Here is a 20,733-nt window from a genome sequence, read left to right as displayed (position 1 = left end):
AGCGCAACACACACTTACACACCACCACCATGTCAGTGTCACTGCAGTGCTGAGAATGATCCACCACCTAAATAATACCTGCTCTGTGGTGGTCCTGTGGGTGCCCTGACCATTGAAGAACAGGGTGAATGCAGGTTAAAAAAGAATGTAGAGAAACAGATGGACTACAGTCAGTAATTGCAGAACTACAAAGTGCTTCCATATGGTAAGTGGAACTGAGGTGGTTTTAATGTCATGTTAAACCTATCTGTGTGTTGAATGGCTATTCAGGATTGGCACCTGGTTCAGGGTGTATTCCTGCCTTGCGCCCAGTGTTTTTGAGATTCTGGGCACACAGGGACTTATCTTTGGGCTAAAATGATTGAGACAATGTTTGCCAAAATGTTTCCAGAGACCATTACTATGATATGACAGTTTTTATAGCCCACTGTAAACTGGTCAAATTTCCTTAATCCATGGGCTATTTTTGTGTACCTGTTTTTAACGTGTGGCTTTGATGTAATGTGTATTTAAGTGTGTTCAAACCATTATTTGTCCAAGCAGGACTGAGTCACCTTGATCCAGTCCTTATTGACTTCTAAATAGGAGGAAGTGATACCAGTAATATCAGGAACAGTATAAGCTTAAACAACTGAAGATAAATGTGCCATAATTATCACTTTACCTTTAATAATAACAAAATGTTATTATGTCTTTTTACTCCAGAAGGCATCTTATGTCTTATGGATTAAATGATTAGGTTTCCTGACTTCCTTATAGTCAAACAACCATCAACAGCTTTAAACCCGGATTAGATTGTCTAATCTGTGGTAATTGATGCCTTAAGAATGTAATCTGTTTGTTGTTTGTATTTACTGGTCAATTTATTGATCTGTTTCTTCCCTTTGAATGAAAGGAATTAAAATTCAGGTGGTCGTTCAAGTGTTTACATCTTTCTTAACTCTGGATCTGTTGAATTTAAGCGTATTCAAATGCTTACTTGTCAAAGCAGGACTGAGTCACCTTGTTGGACTCCTCATTGACTTCATGTCAAGACGAGCAATCAGTAAGTATATCATGAATATTTAAGAGTCCTTGATGTCGTATAAAGAATTAGCTGTTTTTATTAACATCAATAATCTAGACAAGAAGTGGAATAAATGTCTTTTAATGTTTTATTGAAAAATATAAAAATAACAATCTCCTGCACAACAGAAAATGTACTGTTTGCTCATTAGTTTATTAACAAACTTAAACAGTGTCTTGTATAAGGTACAATGAGACTGGACAGTCTTCGTCAAGATAAAATACAGTACTCTGAAAATATTTCCTTTTCTTCAAAGAAATTGAATGAATTCTTTTTTTTATTTTACAGATTCAATTCAGCACTTGCACAGCAATTATGGAAAGATGCCAGTGTCCAAAGAACAAATAAATAGCCTAATAAATACAGTATAAATATGGAGAAGCAGCACTGTGGCACGGGATGATATCATGGTTTGTGCTAAATGTAAAAATAAAACAGTTTCATTAAGTCGGGTGAGTAATTTTACCCATAAATCTCCATCATTTTTCGGTTGCTGTGCGCCTGCTGTGCCAGCTGTTCAGCCCGGGCCATCTCCAGCACTTCGCGTAGCAGGTGGAAGGTCAGGTCCAGGGAGATGGGCGGCTCCTCCCCGCGCCGCGCTCTCTCCCCCTGGCCGTCACGGAGCCTCCGGGCGGCTTCTCCTAAGTCTTCCCCACCGCGGAGCAGCTGCTGGGTCAGTTTCAGCTGCAGAGCTCGTTTATACATCCCTGCCGGGGCCGGTTCAAGACGCGCTTCGGATTCGGACTCGGACTCGCGCTGGTTGCCGTTGCCCACGCGGATGAAGTACTCCTCTCCCAGGCTGGCCCAGATGGGTCGCGTTCGCCGCTGGTTCTCCTCCTCGTCCTGCGCGGTGGAGACTCGCCGGTCAGGTTTGTCCACAGCACGGCACTCGCTCATGCGCAGCGGGAAAGCGACGAGAAGAGCGGCTGCGGTCGTGACGAGAAACTGGAGCTTCATTGCCGGGAAGATGCTGCTGAAACAAACCAGAAAGTTACGCGCGTGCACTTGCTCGCGCCTTAACATCCAAATGCGCATCCTAAGTTTAATTGTGAGAAACACATAAAGAAAGGGCTGTTTGTGGAATTGCAGCAAAGAACCTTATGGCGACTATGTTTTAAGAGGTAAAATTTGTTGAAACTTCTGGTCCTTTGCAGAAAAATACTGGGTACATGAAACTTTTATCATTTTAATTCCTGGTACAATGAGTTAATACATTAACATCAACATTTAACGTTATATATCTAGTAAATATAAATTTTCCTAAATGAGTTGATGTGTTCAGTTTGATGTGACAGCATTAAATGGTTCTCTAGGTGAACAAACCATTCTATGGCATTCTTGCCATGTAATTTTTGAACTTAGAGAGCATTATTACTCAAATTTGCCTATAGGTTTAAGGAGATATGTGCTGCACCCACTCAAAAATAATCACAAGATAACATCCTAGTATATCCTATAGTTGAAAAACAAAAACCCAATGACTTTACTTTTATATACATATACATTTGGAGAAATCTCCACTTGCCTAAAGGCCTGGCTTAAGGGTCTAACAGTGATGGTGGAGAAAGGATTCAAACCTGCCTGATGATAGTTTAGAGCTCTAATCAAGTGCACTGCTGTGAGGATGCAGCACCATGCAACACCTGGACTGATGGTTTCAAGTGCCAATGTGAATTTCCTGCACTTCAAGACAATCAAGACTTGTGTTTAGTCTCAGCCTGTCAACTTAGACTAAAGTCCAATAACCACATGCTGTATGGAACATTGGAACAGCCAAGAGGAGACCTTGGTGGTTTGTATTTGGTGTTTGTTTAATTTTATCACAGTTTGGAACACCAATGCACTGCACAGAATATAATGACCTTAACCTTATTTTAGCTCTTAAAGTAATTAAAATGTGCTTTAGTTGGTTCTACAGAGACCATTTTAGGGCTGGGTGGTCACCAGTTTTATTGTTAACTGACCTGGAGCTTCAGCTGATAAACACTATCTTCAGACCTTAATGTTAACAGAAATTCTATAAATAAAACATGTTTGGTTCCCTAAATAACCAGGTGTCGATGATGCCAATAAATGTTTATAAAAGGTGTTCATCATAGCATTTCCCAAATAATTATCAGAAGCTTAGACTAATTATTCTTTGGGTAACCAAACATGGTTCTTCTGTGGCATTTCCATTATAAACCATTATAAACCGCTTAACAGGTGGAATCTGATGGAGAAAAAAAACTGTTGCCATACTGCCCTCTTTGTAAGAAAGACTGGATACCTTATTTATTATTTGCCAAAGAAACAAACCCATTACTTTGAGGATGCAAGTGTGTAACCGTTTTCAGAATTGTGGCCTGATGATATATGAAAATCTATATTTTTAATTAATTAAAGATAAACTGTTGATGTTTTTGAATACCAATAAAGAGACAGTTTATAGTTGTAACTCTTTCGGTCCGAATATAATTAATTGAAATGTACATCAAGTTGACATCAAGTTAATGAATTAAACAGCTGTTTGTTTACTTATTTACTCAGTTTAACTATTAACTAAGTCTCTTTTGTAGTGATACTTACCTTCTACACTTTTTTATGTTAGTATGCGGTTGGGACGCAGCATCTTTTTGGATCGGACACCACATTTTACGCACCAGTGTTTATATTACTTTATATGCATTAAGCAAAATGAATCAACCAACAGATTACTGGACTTCCTCAGAATTTTTACAAAGGTTTATTAAGCAAATCATCAACATACTTTAAAATTAAGTTAACGTTATGCAAAATAATAATAATAATAAAAAGTCGCATCCTACCTTGTATGCGCAATTGATAGATAGGTAGCCGATATCCGCGAAGAGGGCAATTTTTTGTTGTTGTTTCTATCTAATAGGGGTAAGTCTTTCCCCAGCTAGGATCTTTTCAGATATAATGGATAGGAGTTTAAGGATTTCTTTAGAGGAGGGCTTGGACTTTGGGTTTATATAGTCTTGGCGCATGCGCAGTGCCAACTAACTAGATCTTTGAATGAACGTAAGAGTTGCAATCTGAATGAGTCATCAGGCGTGTGTGTGTGTGTGTGTGTGTGTGTGTGTGTGCATCCTCATTTTATAAAGTATGATATAGTATAGAAAAGTTTTGTTCAGAAACTAATAATTAAATGTCACACACTGCTATAAAATCAAACATTTCTATCAAAGATATCTTGCCCTCTGTAAGTGGAATGCAATTTGTTGTCTAGACAATGCTTTATAATTGTTGATCTGAATTATAATCGAAAACTTGTATGCAAATGAATGATTAAGCATCACTAATTCGAAAAAGCATCTCCTAAGTAGGTATAATTAAGTTAATTAATTCCTTGCTGTGGAAAAGATTTTACAGTTTCTCAGAATCCGAAGACAATCTAATGAAGTGTATTATATTGACGAGGTGAGGTACAATGCAAATGCAGAAAGCCTTGTTATAATGTTTGTCTCAATATAGCAAAAATAATTCTCATTATATAACTATTATAAACATAATATATTGGTTACATTAATGCTCTGACTTCACAGCAAGTATCAGCAATGGTGTTTATGGGGATTATGTGCATATTGTGTCTCAATTATATTGTATACATAAAATAATGTTATAAATAAAATTTATTTAAAAGTGTATTCACATTACGACATTTAGCAGACGCCTTTATCCAAAGTGACTTACAATTGTTGCCAATTACAATGCACTTAATGGGCATGCTCATGGGCCTAAATGTGGCAACTTGGTGTGGTTTGAACCACCGACCTTTCGCTGACTAGTAGTCTAATACCTTAATTACTGCCTTGCTTAGACGGCCTTTTGAAGAAAACAATATGAATATGAATAAGAAAACGTAACACGTAATACATTCTTTTTTTTCTTTTTTTACAAACCCCATTTTGTAAAAAAAAGGTTTTCAGTGTTTTAAATGACAAACTCAATTCTATTTGTTAAATTTAGAAACTGATGCCTGCAACACATTAAAAAAAATGTTGGGACAAAGGCACTGTGTCACATCACCCTTTCTTTTAATTACACTTAACTTAATCATTAGGGAATTGAAAATACTAATTGTTGTTTTGCAAGTTGATTTTTCCCCCACTTCTGCTATATGCAGGACTCAGCAGTCATACAACTGCTCAGCACTCCATGGTCAGCGTTGTCTGATTCTCCTCTTCATGATGCACTATACATTTTCAATAGGAGACAGATCTGGACTGCAAGCAAGCCAGTCAAGTACATGCACTCTGTGTCTACAAAGCCACACTGTTGTGCTGTGTGCAGAATGAGGCATGGCACTATACTGTTTAAATATACATATATCTTTTTGTCTCTCCAAAATATAAGTCTCATCAGTGGTACCTTCATAGATATAAAATCACCCATGGCATCGGCACCGATGCACCCCCTTGCCATCACAGAGGCTGGTTTTTGCACTTTTTGTTGGTAACAGTCTAAATGGTCTTTTAAAACTTTGGCACATAGAATCTGATGTTGGTTGTTCCCCAAAACAAGCTAAAATAAGGACTCGTCTGTCCACAGAACACAGTTTTATTTATGCATTTTATCCCATTGTCTCCCAATTTAGTGTAGTCAATTTGTCTTCCGCTGCTGGGGGATCCCTGATTGCAGTCGAGGTGGAACCCTTTTTCACCTATGCACTCTGTACAGGTGCCTCTCTATCTGCCAATCAGGGTCCTTACAGAGCATTTGAAGACCCCACCCACATAGTCCAGTCATCCCCCCCAGCAGAACTGTGTCTGCTGCAGGCACTGATGCCTCATGTCCTCTAGATGGCGCCTAGCCGACTGGGGGCAATGCCGAGTTTTGAACCGAGGAGTTCAGTGGAATATGCGCCACCTGGGCGCCCACAGAACACTCTTTTGGTCCATCTCAGATGACTTTGAGCTCAGAGAACTTGCCTGTGTTTTTTCACAAAATTAATATATGGCTCATTGCATAGTACAGTTTCAGGTTGTATTTCCTGATGCAGCAGCAGACTGCGTTAAGTGAAAATGATTTTCCAAAGTTCTTTCTCCCAATGTCCATCATGGTAGCATGGCGGTTTCTCAAACAACACGGCCTGAGATCTTGATGGTCACCACATTAAGCAGCAGTTTCTGCCCTTGGCCTTTAGGCACAGAGATTTCCCCTGACTTTCTAAAACTTTCCATGGTATTATAAACTGTAGATGGTAAAATAGCTAAACTATTGTTTTTGAACTGACTGACAATTCTCTCATAAAGTTTGGCAAAAAGTAGTGAACCATGACCCAACCTTTGGTGGATGATCCTTTTATACTCAGTCATTATGACCTTACCTGTTACCAGTTAAACTGCTAATTGTGAACCCTTTCAGAACAGTGTTACTTGTACAAGCTTAGTCTTATTTTGCATCTGTCTCAACTTTTTTGAGTGTGTTGCAGGCGTCACATTCTGTTTTTTTATATATATATATTTACAAATACAAATACATTAGGTTTGTGAAATTTTTTTTAACAGTTAAATAGAAGTTAAATCCTAATCATACATTTTCTGGAAATTAGGTTTGAAGATTTGTTTTTCCAGGTTTACAACAGTTTTGCCTTAATATTTTTGCTGTTTTGTGTTTTTTCAGTTTTTTTAAACCTTATTCTAAATGATAAGATAAATATACAGTGGACTCTTGGGTTACGAACGGTTTACCATACAAACATTTTGGGTTACGAACGATCTTTTTCACTTAAAGTAGGAAAAAATTTTGGATTACGAACCGAAACACGTGACTTCACGAACTAGTTAACTCTTACTGTCTCTCTCTCTCTCTCTCTCTCTCTCTCTCTCTCTCTCTCTATATATATATATATATACAGTGTATCACAAAAGTGAGTACACCCCTCACATTTCTGCAAATATTTCATTATATCTTTTCATGGGACAACACTATAGACATGAAACTTGGATATAACTTAGAGTAGTCAGTGTACAACTTGTATAGCAGTGTAGATTTACTGTCTTCTGAAAATAACTCAACACACAGCCATTAATGTCTAAATGGCTGGCAACATAAGTGAGTACACCCCACAGTGAACATGTCCAAATTGTGCCCAAATGTGTCAATATTTTGTGTGACCACCATTATTATCCAGCACTGCCTTAACCTTCCTGGGCATGGAATTCACCAGAGCTGCACAGGTTGCTACTGGAATCCTCTTCCACTCCTTCATGATGACATCACGGAGCTGGTGGATGTTAGACACCTTGAACTTCTCCACCTTCCACTTGAGGATGCGCCACAGGTGCTCAATTGGGTTTAGTCCATCACCTTTACCTTCAGCTTCCTCAGCAAGGCAGTTGTCATCTTGGAGGTTGTGTTTGGGGTCGTTATCCTGTTGGAAAACTGCCATGCCAGTTTTCGAAGGGAGGGGATCATGCTCTGTTTCAGAATGTCACAGTACATGTTGAAATTCATGTTTCCCTCAATGAACTGCAGCTCCCCAGTGCCAGCAACACTCATGCAGCCCAAGACCATGATGCTACCACCACCATGCTTGACTGTAGGCAAGATACAGTTGTCTTGGTACTTCTCACCAGGGCGCCGTCACACATGCTGGACACCATCTGAGCCAAACAAGTTTATCTTGGTCTCGTCAGACCACAGGGCATTCCAGTAATCCATGTTCTTGGACTGCTTGTCTTCAGCAAACTGTTTGCTGGCTTTCTTGTGCGTCAGCTTCCTTCTGGGATGACGACCATGCAGACCGAGTTGATGCAGTGTGCGGCGTATGGTCTGAGCACTGACAGGCTGACCTCCCACGTCTTCAACCTCTGCAGCAATGCTGGCAGCACTCATGTGTCTATTTTTTAAAGCCAACCTCTGGATATGACGCCGAACACGTGGACTCAACTTCTTTGGTCGACCCTGGCGAAGCTTGTTCCGAGTGGAACCTGTCCTGGAAAACCGCTGTATGACCTTGGCCACCATGCTGTAGCTCAGTTTCAGGGTGTTAGCAATCTTCTTATAGCCCAGGCCATCTTTGTGGAGAGCAACAATTCTATTTCTCACATCCTCAGAGAGTTCTTTGCCATGAGGTGCCATGTTGAATATCCAGTGGCCAGTATGAGAGAATTGTACCCAAAACACCAAATTTAACAGCCCTGCTCCCCATTTACACCTGGGACCTTGACACATGACACCAGGGAGGGACAACGACACATTTGGGCACAATTTGGACATGTTCACTGTGGGGTGTACTCACTTATGTTGCCAGCTATTTAGACATTAATGGCTGTGTGTTGAGTTATTTTCAGAAGACAGTAAATCTACACTGCTATACAAGCTGTAAACTGACTACTCTAAGTTATATCCAAGTTTCATGTCTATAGTGTTGTCCCATGAAAAGATATAATGAAATATTTGCAGAAATGTGAGGGGTGTACTCACTTTTGTGATACACTGTATATATATATATATATATATATATATATATATATATATATATATATATACAGTAAGCAAACATTCGGACAGCAGACAGTGTTTTTTCTGTGTTTTCTTTATATTTTGTAAAATTAAATATTAAAATGGCCTCAAAGAAGGTGCAGAGGAAGTGCAGTGGTGAGAAAATGAACAAATCTATTATTATTTGTTGTTGTATAATTACTCCTGCCAGTAGCTGTCACTGTGTATCAGAGGTGACAGTGAGTGAGAGAGAAGAAGGAAGTCGCTGAGTAAAGTATTTTTCTTTCGTGCAGTTACACCTACAAAATACAATACTATTGAAATAAAGAAGGAAATAATAGAGAAATATGAGAGTTATTGTTGTTTCTGGTAAATACATTGTATATAAAAAGAAGGAAATTTTTTATGGTGTATGGTACAGCACACGTACTGTACTGAAATGTGGTGTGTGTTTTATGTACAGTACTACTGTGTATTGTTGTTCATTATTGTTTATTACAGGAATGTATATTGTATAATTTAAAATTTAAGGGCAAATATACTTGTATTTATAACAAAAAAGACAATTTAGACATTAGAAAGGTTAGGTAAGGGGGTGGTTTGGGAGGTCTGGCATGGATTAATTCTGTTTACATTATTTCTTATGGGAAAAATATGTTTAACTAACGAACATTTTGACTTAAGAACAGCCCTTCGGAACCAATTGAATTCGCAAGTCAAGGGTCTACCGCAGCCCCGGTTCTGGACTGCTTTGCTTGCGGGGGCAGTAAAACCTAATGAGGGGGCATGTTGATAGTCATGTTTTTGAAGCCAGAAATATATTCAAGGCTTGATTTGTGCATGAATGATGACAGCCAAGCTATTGATACTGGCTTAAAGTGATGTATGAGGTAAAGAAATAAAAATGCATGTTTTCAAACTTAAACTTAAAACCCAATGATTAAAAAATACATGTTGATTATGTAAATGGAGAAAAAAGATTATCTAATTGTATTTCATTTTAATATGCCCCCTTAATTAAATTGCCATTACTAATAGAACAACTCTATTTCTTGAAAGGCTTTAATACAAATTTAAGTCAAAGCTGACAAATGTACCTACACACAGACTGAGAATATTCAAACGTGGAAATAGGAATGAGTGAGAATATTTATATTATTGGGAAATTAAAATATAAAGAAAACAAAAGAATACTAATTCTGTAAAAAAAAAGTGTTTACCAGTATACCTGCCTCTCGCTCACACTAACAGAACATATACTGCCGAACTGAACTGTTTGGGGCAGTCTGCCGATTTTTATATGACTCAAAGAGCCAATCAGGAATAAGCAAGGAAATATCTTCACACTGTAAAACAAAATGCATTTTTGTGATTGGTTTAGAGATAATTTTAAAAATAGCCGTTGCTTGCATTGTGCTTGGGGGGGCAAAGACACAATTTGGGGGGGCAATGCCCCCCTCAGCTCCCCCCTAGCGCCGGCCCTGGTCTACCGTATTAAATTTTTGGTAAATATCCATGCCTTTGTAAAATAATTGAACTCATTGTAATAAATAAATTCAGCACTGTAATAATTAGTTTAATTTGGTTAGGTAGTAGAGGAATATTTATAGTTATTCATACATTTCCAATGGATTTTCGGTTTGGTGGAACACTTGTACTTGGACACACTGGGTTTAAGACAGGAATACTTCCTAGACAGGGTGCAAATCACAGGGCAACACAAAACCACTCTCTAAAACATAGGTGGATTTAGTATAGCCAGTTCACCTTCTGAATATTTTTGGGAGATATGGGGAAAACTAGGGCAGTTGTAGCCTAGTGGTTAAGGTACTGGACTAGTAATCAAAAGGTCACCGGTTCAAGCCCCACCACTGCTAGGTTGCCACTGTTGGGCCCTTGAGCAAGGCCCTTAACCTTCAATTGCTTAGACAATATACTGTCACAGTAATGTAAGTCACTTTGGATAAAAGCATCTGCTAAATGTAAATGAAAATGTTAATGTAAAAACATGAGGCAAAAATCAGAGACAAGGATCAAACCAGGTCACCAGGACCCTGGGAACCACAATACATTCTTTACCACCTTAATGTATTTTAAATAATGTTTTTAATTAAGTACATTTATGAAAGTATTGGACAAAGGTAATTTCATAATTTCACCATTAATTTTAAGAAAAAAAAACATTCACATCAAGTCCGTTTAATTTCAGACCTCTCTTCGAAGAATAATTTATAAAAAAAGATAACAAATATTGCCACTGTTTCCATATCATGCAGGAAAATAACTCTGTTTCCAAGAAAGAAATTGTGGCAGCATTATTTTTGAGGATCGTTATTTATTTGTGAAAATGATGACTATAGTACCTCAGCTTCCACAATGACATAAAGACATAATGAAACAAAAAAATATAAAACCTCTGCAATTAGACATTTCTCTCAGCTGTTGACTAACGTCTCTTATGTATTTATGTATTTACCCACAATAATCCTCCATCTATAACGCGTCACCACAGTGTTACCTAGGTCTATTTACTACATATTATATTATCAGTAGCACTGTCGCCTTGTCGCCGTACAGTTACAAGGCCCTGGATTTAATTCCCATGTGGAGCAGTCCAGGTACTTTCTGTGTGGAGTTTACATGTTCTCCACGTTTCTGCGATGGTTTTCTCCTGAAGTACCGATTTCCTCCCACAGTTCAAAGATGTGTAAATTAGATGAATTGTTAACTGCCTGTAACTACCTGTCCTGTCATGAATGAAACCAATATGTAAAACATGGCATTAAATCCTAATAAATGAATGAATAAATAAATATCATCAGTAAAACACTCACTCCCCCAGAGAACACTCAAACTCTGCACAGAAAGTACCCGGACCGCCCCGCCTGGGGATCGAACCCAGGACCTTCTTGCTGTGAGGCGACAGTGCTACCCATCGAGCCACCGTGCCGATCAGTACAACATCAATTAAAAAAAGATTTAAGGAGAAGCAGAGAAAGTAAAATTATTGGTATAAAAACATCATATTATTTACTTGTTACAATAAGAATGGAAATATGAAAGCATTTTAGGGTTAGGAGTTAAGGCCAGAATTAAAACTCATTTCATGTAATAAAACCAAACACAATCACCTTGCTATTTTAATCCCTCTGAACCAGTGTTTAATGATAAAGTCTATTAATTATTCAAGTCACTTAAGGCATGACTACACTCAAACAGCACTTACAAACAATTAAATGTGAAGGCTCGGGCAAACTTTGCAACATGTCAGTCATTAAAAGAGAGAACAGCCAGGGTACAGAGATTCATTACAGATGCAGAGCAGCAGGCTGACGTCACTGCTGTCGACTGACACTGTCTCTCCCCATCTCTCTTTCATTCAGCCCGGTCCAGAAGGGACTCGTGAAGATCGAGCAAATTGACCCGAGCTTGCTAATAACTGCCCGGTGAATGTCAATCAGACCCTGCTTATCCTGTCCAACTTCTAAGATTTATTCAACAAAAAAAATGATGAAAATTAACAAGGGTTATTTTTTTTTTTCAGTTTTTAACTAAAAGACGTTCTTATTGACTGTAACTGCTATGAGCATTTTGTTTCTATGCAGGTCTTTAGTCAATACAGTAAATTGTGATTTTCATGCAATACTATTCTCTGATATTAAAAAAGGTTATTGCAGCAAAATGTGAGGTAAAAGGTAATTACTCTTGCTGTTGGTGGAACCCTAGGGATAATAGTGTCAAATAACAAGAAAGAAGTGGATTTATCCAGAGAATGATGTTATTAAGGATAATGACCACATCCATCTCAAGTCAGAGCTGACAAATGCAGAAGGTAACAGCCATCTTAGTTCTATTTATGGATCTTTTAGAGCTAGTCTGTCAAAAAAGTTTGACTTAATTCACTCAAACTTAGACCCGGTGATTCACTCCATAAATTAATTATTAAATTTATAAACACATAATGCGCAGCCACCCGCGGTTTCCTCTTGTGCTCAGAGGTGAACGCAATGCCAGTCCAACTCCATTGGAGGAATATTTATACGTCAGAAGTATTGCTTTTAGCCGTGTGTGGGAGAGTCCATCTTTATTTATTGCATGCAGGCTCGAAGCAAGTGCCGGGGTCAAAAGCTTATGTGTTCCAAAACAAAGTCGAGCGATTTTGATCCTTGTTTTTCATTTTTGGGTGCTGTCATGATACACTGACAAAAATCCCTAACATTTCCGATTCCTCATTGATGTCGTGCAATTTCAAATTACAAAACGCAGAAGCAGCAATGATAATGCTGGGGATTTAGAATGTTACTTTTTATGGTTATTACATATCAGGTATTTTGCATCAAAGGTTTAAACTTAGCAAGGTATAATGGAACAGTTGGTGATCCATAGCCCTGGGGACCTGGATTTGATCCTTGCCTGATCCTTAAATTATTTTTGTTGGGAGTCTGGGATGTTTTCTCCATGACTGTGTTTCCTACAGACACTCTGGTTTAGTCTGATCTCCCAAAAAACATGCAATAGGTGGAGAAGTTATTTAAACTTTTCCTCTGGTGACACTGACCAGGATAAAGCAAGTGCTTAAGGTTAAAACAAAAGCATAGGTCATGTCCATTAGGCATGTTCTCCATTAGGCCAAGCTTCCATTAGGCTAATGATAATACTTTGTAATTTAACCTGTGGCAAAATGTGCCCAGTAATATATAGCTGCCTTGTCCAGACACCAAGTTCTCTTATAAGCTGGGCCTGGGTCCTTTCTGTGTGGAGTTTGCATGTTATCCCTGTGTCCATGTAGGTTTACTTTGGATGACTCAGTTTTCTCCCACAAGTCCAAAGACATGCCCTATAAGGAACTGTCTGTGGTGTTTCCTGCCTTTCACCCAATGAATCAGACCCTCCGCTACCCTGAACATAAATAAGCGGTGGTAAAACAGACATTATAAAATGGATAGTTCCGGTCCTAAAATCTGATTGGTTGAGCCGCGTTCTAAGCCGTTGTAAAATCCCCGATAAACGCACACCTATGACCACCTCACATCATTCCATATTAATACGCCACTGAAAAGAAAAAGTAAAAACTTGGTTGACCACTATTTTAAGTCATGTACTATACATGGAAATGTCCAGATTAATATAAATCCTAATCATTAAGCGGGTGTTTCCTTCAAGAAATAGTGTAATAGTGTTTGTGGAGGAATGTTTATTGCGAATGTTATGTTCGCCCTCATGTTGCCTAGCAACGCTGTTAACGGACTACCTGATTTCGTGGAAGGATGCTTTTTGTAAGTGTTTTTGTAAATAAAAACATTTATAAATTGAACATTGTTGTATCTTATTATATTTTATGTTGACCGCCACTTCATAAAAAGCATTATAAAACGCATAGTTCCGGTCCTAAAATCTGATTGGCTGAGCCGCGTTCGAAGCCGTTGTAAAATCCCCGATAAACGCACACCTATGACCACCTCACATCATTCCATATTAATACGCCACTGAAAAGAAAAAGTGAATGTTATGTTCGTCCTCATGTTGCCTAGCAACACTGTTAACGAACTACCTGGGGTCGCGGAAGAATGCTTTTTGTGTTTTTGTAAATAAAAACATTTATAAATTGAACATTGTTGTATTTTATTATATTTTATGTTGACCGCCGTTTTATAAAAGCAATAAGCCACTCGAGACCGTGCGTTACTGCTATGATTTTATCACGGGGAAAGACGTTTTACGCACTCCGCTTCGCGTCATGCCAAAACAACCTTCCCCGTGATAAAATCGCAGTAACGCACGGTCTCTCGTGGCTTATTGCTTTAATAAATGAATGTTAACTATTAATTTTTTCAATTTTATCAATGTTTTCTTTTAGCAAGATAAGCTACGATAATATTAGGCTAAGCGTTTTTTTAGTTTTGCTTGCAAAACCCTGCCATGGAATGTCCAGGCTGTATTTTCATGCCTTGTGCTTCTTACAGTCCTGGTATTTCCTGGGTCTCTATTCATAGGTGTGTTTCAGATCATTGTCCTGCTGCATAATCCAACCATGCTTGAGCTTGGGTCACAAACTGATGGGCGGACACTTTTCTGATAGAGAGCACAATTCTTGGTTCTATCAGTTACTATATTTTGTTTATGCATTTTCTCCCCTGTTTTCCCCGACTTTTTAGCATGTCCAATTGCCCAATTGCGTCATGCTTCCTCTCCACTAATGCCGATGAACGAAGCTAACCCACACTCCCTCCGACACGTGGGCAGCAGCCGTATGCATTTTGTCACCCACACTAGGTGAGTGTAAATATGCGAATCAGCCTTGTGTACGGAGAGACACACCCTGATTAATGCACTCTTTCCCAGCCTCTGTGCAGGCACCATCAATCAGCCAGCAGAGGTCGTAGTTGCATCAGTCACGGGGAGTCTCTATCCGGCTAAATACCCTACCCCTATATGAACAACAGGCCAATCATTGTTCATGTGGCCGCTCAGCCCAGCCGGATGGCAGAGCTGAGATTCAAAATGATGTATTTGATATCCCAGCTCTGGTGTGCTAGTGTGTGTTGCCTGAGCGGCCCGGTTCTATCAGTTATAACAAGTCATCCAGGTCTTGCACCAAAAGCAAAGCAGCCCCAGACCATCACAATATCACCACAATGATGGACTGTTGGTATGATTTTCTTATGGTGGAATGCAGTGTTAGCTTTACACTAAATGTACCAGGTCTGTGTCTTTCAAAAAGTCCCACTTTTGACTTTTAAGTCCACTGAACATTATCCCAAAAGTCTAGAGGTCATCTATATGTTTTTTTGGCAAATGCAGGACAAGCCTTTATGTTCTTTTTGATCAGCAGTATTCTGTAGCTTGCAATGTGCAGTGTCTTTTTTATTGTGGAATCATGTACATTGACCTTCACTGAGTTCTTTAGATTTTTGTTTGGGTTCTCCTGGATGAGACGTTGATGCCTTATTGGTGACATTCCATTTGTGGATACTGGCTCTCACTATGGTTTGCTTGAGTTCCAAGCCTTAGCAATAGCTTTATAATCCAAATTTGGATTATTATAAATGGTATATTTTGATTTGTTTTATGGCTGTACTTGAATGTATTTAGAACGTGGCATCATGTGCTGCTTTTTGAGACCTTCTAGTCTGTTTTACATTGTCAGACAGGTTCTATTTAAGTGATGTTTAGATTCAACAAGTCTGACAATAATTACGCCTGGGTGTGGCGAGTGAAATTGAATGCAGTTTTCAATTGAATTTGGTTAACTGGTTGATTTAGTAGCTAAGGAGGCAATAACCAACTTAAGATATGGCCAGGTAAGGCTGAACAGCATATTTTCTTTAATACTGTAGATGGAATAAAAATTTAAAGACAAGCTTTTTTGTTTACTTGGGGTATATTATTCTAGTAGTTTGATGATGTGTGACGAATATGCAAAAACAGAAGAAATTGTAAGGGGCAAAAACAACCACAAATCAGAAAAAGTTGGGACAGCATGGAAAAGCCAAATAATAATAAAAAACACAGAGTTTCTTACATTTACTTTGACTTTTATTTCATTGCAGACAGGATGAACCTGAGATATTTCATGTTTTATCTGCTCAACTTCATTTCATGTATTAATAAACATCCATTCCTGCATTTCAGGCCTGCAGCACATTCCAAAAAAAGTTGGGACAGTAAAGCATTTACCACTTTGTAATGTTGCCATTCCTGTTCACTACACTTAAAAGAAATGTTGGCATCGAGGATACCAAGTGATTTAGTGTTTCAGCTTTTATTTTGTCTTATTCTTCCTGCAAACACGTCTTAAGATGTGCAACAGTACGGGGTCGTCATTGTCGCATTTTTCATTTCGAAATTCTCCACACATTCTCTATTGGGGACAGGTCAGGACTGCAGGCAGACCAGTCCAATACCCGTACCCTCTTCTTCCACAGCCATGCCTTTGTAATGTGTGCAGCATGTGGTTTTGCATTGTCTTGTTGAAAAATGCATGAACGTCCCTGGAAAAGATGACGTCTTGAAGGCAGCACATGTTGCTCCAAGATCTCAATGTACTTTTCTGCATTAACACTGCCATCACAGAAGCTGTGTTAGTGACCTTTGCCAAGGGCACTGACACAGCCCCATACCATGACAGACCCTGGCGTTTGGACTTGTTGATGATAACAGTCTGGATGGTCCTTTTTCGTCCGTGGTCCGGAGCACACAGCGTCTTTTTTTTTTTTTCCAAAAAAGACCTGGAATGCTGATTCATCTGACCACAATACACGTTTCCACTGTGTGATGGTCCATCCTAGATGCCTCCGAGCCCAGAGAAGTCGACACCACTTCTGGACATAGTTAACATAAGGCTTCTTTTTTGCACAGTAAAGTTTTAAGAGGCATTTGTGCATGTAACTCTGTGCTCATCAAAGACTCAGCCTTTTGACCTCGTTGACTCAACCTGTTGACATCACCTGTTTTTATTCACATCATTATTTAGTTTTTTCACCTCATTACTGGCCCTAAACTGCCCCATCCCAACTTTTTTTGGAATGTCTTGCAGGCCTGAAATGCAGGAATGGATGTTTATTAATAAATGAAATAAAGTTGAGCAGACAAAACATGAAATATCTCAGGTTCATCCTGTCTGCAATCAAATAAAAGTCAAAATAAAAGTCAAAGTAAATGTAAATGTAAGGAACACTGTGTTTTTATTTTATTTGCATTTTCCATACTGTCCCAACTTCACAGCATAGTACTTTTATTATTAAAACCAGTAGCCAGGTTTGCTACTAAGGTATACATTGTCAGCTTATTGTGCAATAATCATCAATTCCAAGTCCAAGAGCCTAGGCAAGCGAGCTATTATTTTAAATGTAAAATTTTTCAGGCAAGCTAGCTAACTTTGTGTTAACCTCTATACTTTATGATTTTTTCAGTAGCTAGGAATGCTAGCAAAATAGCTAACGTTAGCTATCATGATGTGCAGTTGAGTCCTCTATTAAGATAGATTAGCTATGTTAAGCTAAGTATGATTACTTATAATTCCCTACTCATAAATATGTATTCTGTATGTGATGTATTGCCATCTTGTGCTTCATGTGTCATACCACAATACTGACCAGGATAAAGTTGTTACTGATTTATCTATCCTAGTCAGTTGTTACTGATTTATCTATCCTAGTCAGTTGTTACTGATTTATCTATTCTAGTCAGTTGTTACTGACTAGGATAGATACATTAAAATGAAAAGGTTTTAATACAGATGAAGAACAAGCTAATTCAAATTCTACCCAAATTACCAAACTAGATATTAATGCTAATGCTAAAAACATTAATATTCAAAGCACATTTTTATTTCTACATTCATCTTTACTACCCGCGACTTGAGCACCTCAAGTACCTTTCTCAAGTAATTGCATTGGATTAAATGAAACACTGTAAAGAGCACTGTCTGCTTTGGTCAACTGAGGGCAAATATCAATAAAACTTGCCGACATTATAAAAGGCTCACAAGACTTTCTAATCTCGCTGGTCCTCACAGTCTGCCGTCTTCCTCAATAGAAAGGCTCATCTGTTAACTCAAAGGGGTGCTGGGTCACCTGTGCCGATACTGCTAATTGAATCCAATGTGTTCATAATACTGGCGTAGTGTCCACATTTACCAGGTTTTAATGGTGTACAGACATCGTTTTAAGACAGAACCCAGACATGACCAAGCAACTGTGGAAGCTAATAAATGTGTTTCTTTTGGAGGGTTTGCAAGTGGCATTGTAAATCTGACCATAACAAAAAAATAACAAAATAAATATCTAAATTACTTCAAATAAGGTAATAAATCAATCCAGATGGGTCAACATGGGGGCAGAACTAGAAGAGTAGGCACTGCATAGCACCAGGATACTGGTAATTTAGGTTTAATTCCTAATGTTAGTCACTGTCTGTCTGGAGTTTTGCAAGTTCCCTATGTCCATGTGGGTTTCTTTAGTCTACTGAGACCTCCCAAAACATGCAGAACATGGAATGGCTGATCAAGTTTGCCCCTAGGTATTAGTGAGTGAGTGAATAAGCAACATTGTGTTGCCCTGCAATGGATTAAAACTATTTATTAAACCATGTCTATTGGGTTTTCCTGTTGGTGGTGTCAAACCTGCCATAATTATTACCCTAATTAAGTAGTAATTTAAAATCATTTAATAATTCTGTCTGGGTTCTTTATTTTTCAACTATCTACAACCCCAAATCGGAAAAAGTTGGGACAGGATGGGAAATGCAAATAAAACAATGATGTGATTCTTACATTTACTTTGAAACATTGACTTAAGTTTCATTGCAGACAGTATGAACCCAAGACATTTTCTGTTTCTTAATTTCATTTGTTAATATACATTTATTCCCGCATTTATGGCCTGCAACACATTCCAAAAAAAGTTGGGACGGTAAAGCATTTACCAGTTTGTAACGTTGCCATTCCTTCTTACAACACATTCTCTCTGGCAGGCCAGTCCGGTACTTCTGCCCTCTTCTTCCTAAGCCTATGTAATGTGTGAGCATATAGTGTTGCATGCAAGGCTATCCCAGGCAAAGACATCATCTTAAAGGCAGCATATGTTTCTCGAAAATCTCAAAGTCAAGTCAGATTTATTTGTATAGTGCTTTTTACAATAGACATTGTCTCAAAGCAACTTTACAGAATTCAGGACCAACAGACCAAAAACCCTGTTTAGCAAGCCGAGGTCGACAGTGGCAAGGAAAAACTCCCTTAAAAATACAGGAAGGAACCTTGAGAGGAATTAGACTCAGCAGGGAACCCCATCCTCCTTGTGTGGCCTGGAGGATAATTTGAATAAATAGAATTTACACAAATCATACATACACAAAATTAAAATGAACTAAAAGTTTTAACTAGCAAAAAATAATAATGTAAATAATTGGAGTTCTTCATTATTCAGTCCAGTCTATGATAAAGTCCATAGTGGGTTCTTGGCATTTTTGGTGCAAACACACCAGGGACCCATCACAACTAGCAGGAGCAGCATTGTTGGCATGGCAGTCTCGACTTGCAGGATTCAACCTCTGGTGGGTTTACGTCAGAAACGCCTTGGGGTAAAACAACAGAAAATGTAGTTAAAATGTGAAATTGCTAAAAGTAAAAATGTCAGTTCTGCAGTTCTAATTATTACAGCATAACTACAAGGGAGAGCGAGCAGGGTAACAAAGTCATAAAGGCTTTCACAGGACATCAGCGCCCACCTCTCCCACCGTCATCAAACCTGAGTGATCGGACAAGAGAGGCAGAACGACAGCAACCCAACATCCCTGATCACCACACGTTTCTTTGACCTGGAACCCCCAAGCTCTGTATTTTTTCTGCATTTATGCTGCCAGCACAGAAGTGTAAATTATGTTTGCCAAGGGCACTGACACAGCCCCATACCATGACAGACTATGGCTTTTAAACTTGCCTTGTCCATTTCTTCCAAAAATACTGCATTACTGTAATACTGATTCGTATGACGACAATACATGTTTCTACTGTGTGGTGGACCATCTCAGATGCCTCAGAGCCCAGAGAACTTAATGCCATTTTTAAACATTTTAATAATTTTCTCATGCATTTGTTGACAAAATGGATATCCTCCACCCATCTTTGTTCCTCAAAGTCTCAGTCGTTCATGGATACTGCTTATGTACCAAATCAAGTTTATAAGCAACTGATAGAAATAACATCATTATTTAGATTATTTAGATTTAGATTACTAGCCCCTGTCCCAACTTTTGGAATGTGTTGCAGGCCTGAAATTCAGGAATGGAGGTATATTAACAAATAAAATTAAGTCAACCAGATAAAACATGAAATATCTCAGGTTCATCCTGTCTGCAATGAAATAAAAATCAAAGTAAATGTAAGAAACACTGTGCTGTTTTCTTAATAGTTTTTTTTTGCATTTTCAATACCCAACTTTTTTCTGATTTAGGGTTCTGTTTTTTGAGTAAATCAAGAACTTTGACAGCATGGTGGAGCAGGTAGAAGTGTGGGTTCCACATAGTGACAAGCCACCTGGGTACCTGAGGTTGTTTCTACATATAGTCCTTTAGTCCAAAGATAGACTGAATGCTTTAGTTCCCCATACAGTAAATAAATGAATGTGTAAATGTATGTTGCCTTGCAATAATTTTTGCCCTGTCCCCTAGCCATTGATGGGCTACATATCAGTGCACCCTTAGTGCTGGTCCCCTGG

The 20,733-nt window shown here is 38.5% G+C and overlaps 1 protein-coding gene across 1 annotated transcript; it reads right to left on the bottom strand.

The window, feature by feature from the left end:
• Positions 1 to 1,190: 1,190 nt before the first annotated feature.
• Positions 1,191 to 2,023, bottom strand: crhb (corticotropin releasing hormone b). The gene has a single exon (XM_062985512.1). The coding sequence runs from the start codon at positions 2,021 to 2,023 to the stop codon at positions 1,529 to 1,531; it is 495 nt and encodes a 164-aa protein (XP_062841582.1). The 3' UTR covers positions 1,191 to 1,528.
• Positions 2,024 to 20,733: the final 18,710 nt, after the last annotated feature.

The sequence above is a fragment of the Trichomycterus rosablanca genome, chromosome 23 (genome assembly GCF_030014385.1).
Source record: "Trichomycterus rosablanca isolate fTriRos1 chromosome 23, fTriRos1.hap1, whole genome shotgun sequence".
Lineage (NCBI taxonomy): Eukaryota > Metazoa > Chordata > Actinopteri > Siluriformes > Trichomycteridae > Trichomycterus > Trichomycterus rosablanca.
The sequence above is the reverse complement of the archived record's forward strand: the minus strand, read 5'-3'. Positions and strand labels throughout refer to the sequence as shown.

What these genes read in the sequence shown, in the direction of transcription:
- crhb (XM_062985512.1), bottom strand. Translation starts at nt 2,023, where the DNA reads ATGAAGCTCCAGTTTCTCGTCACGACCGCAGCCGCTCTTCTCGTCGCT.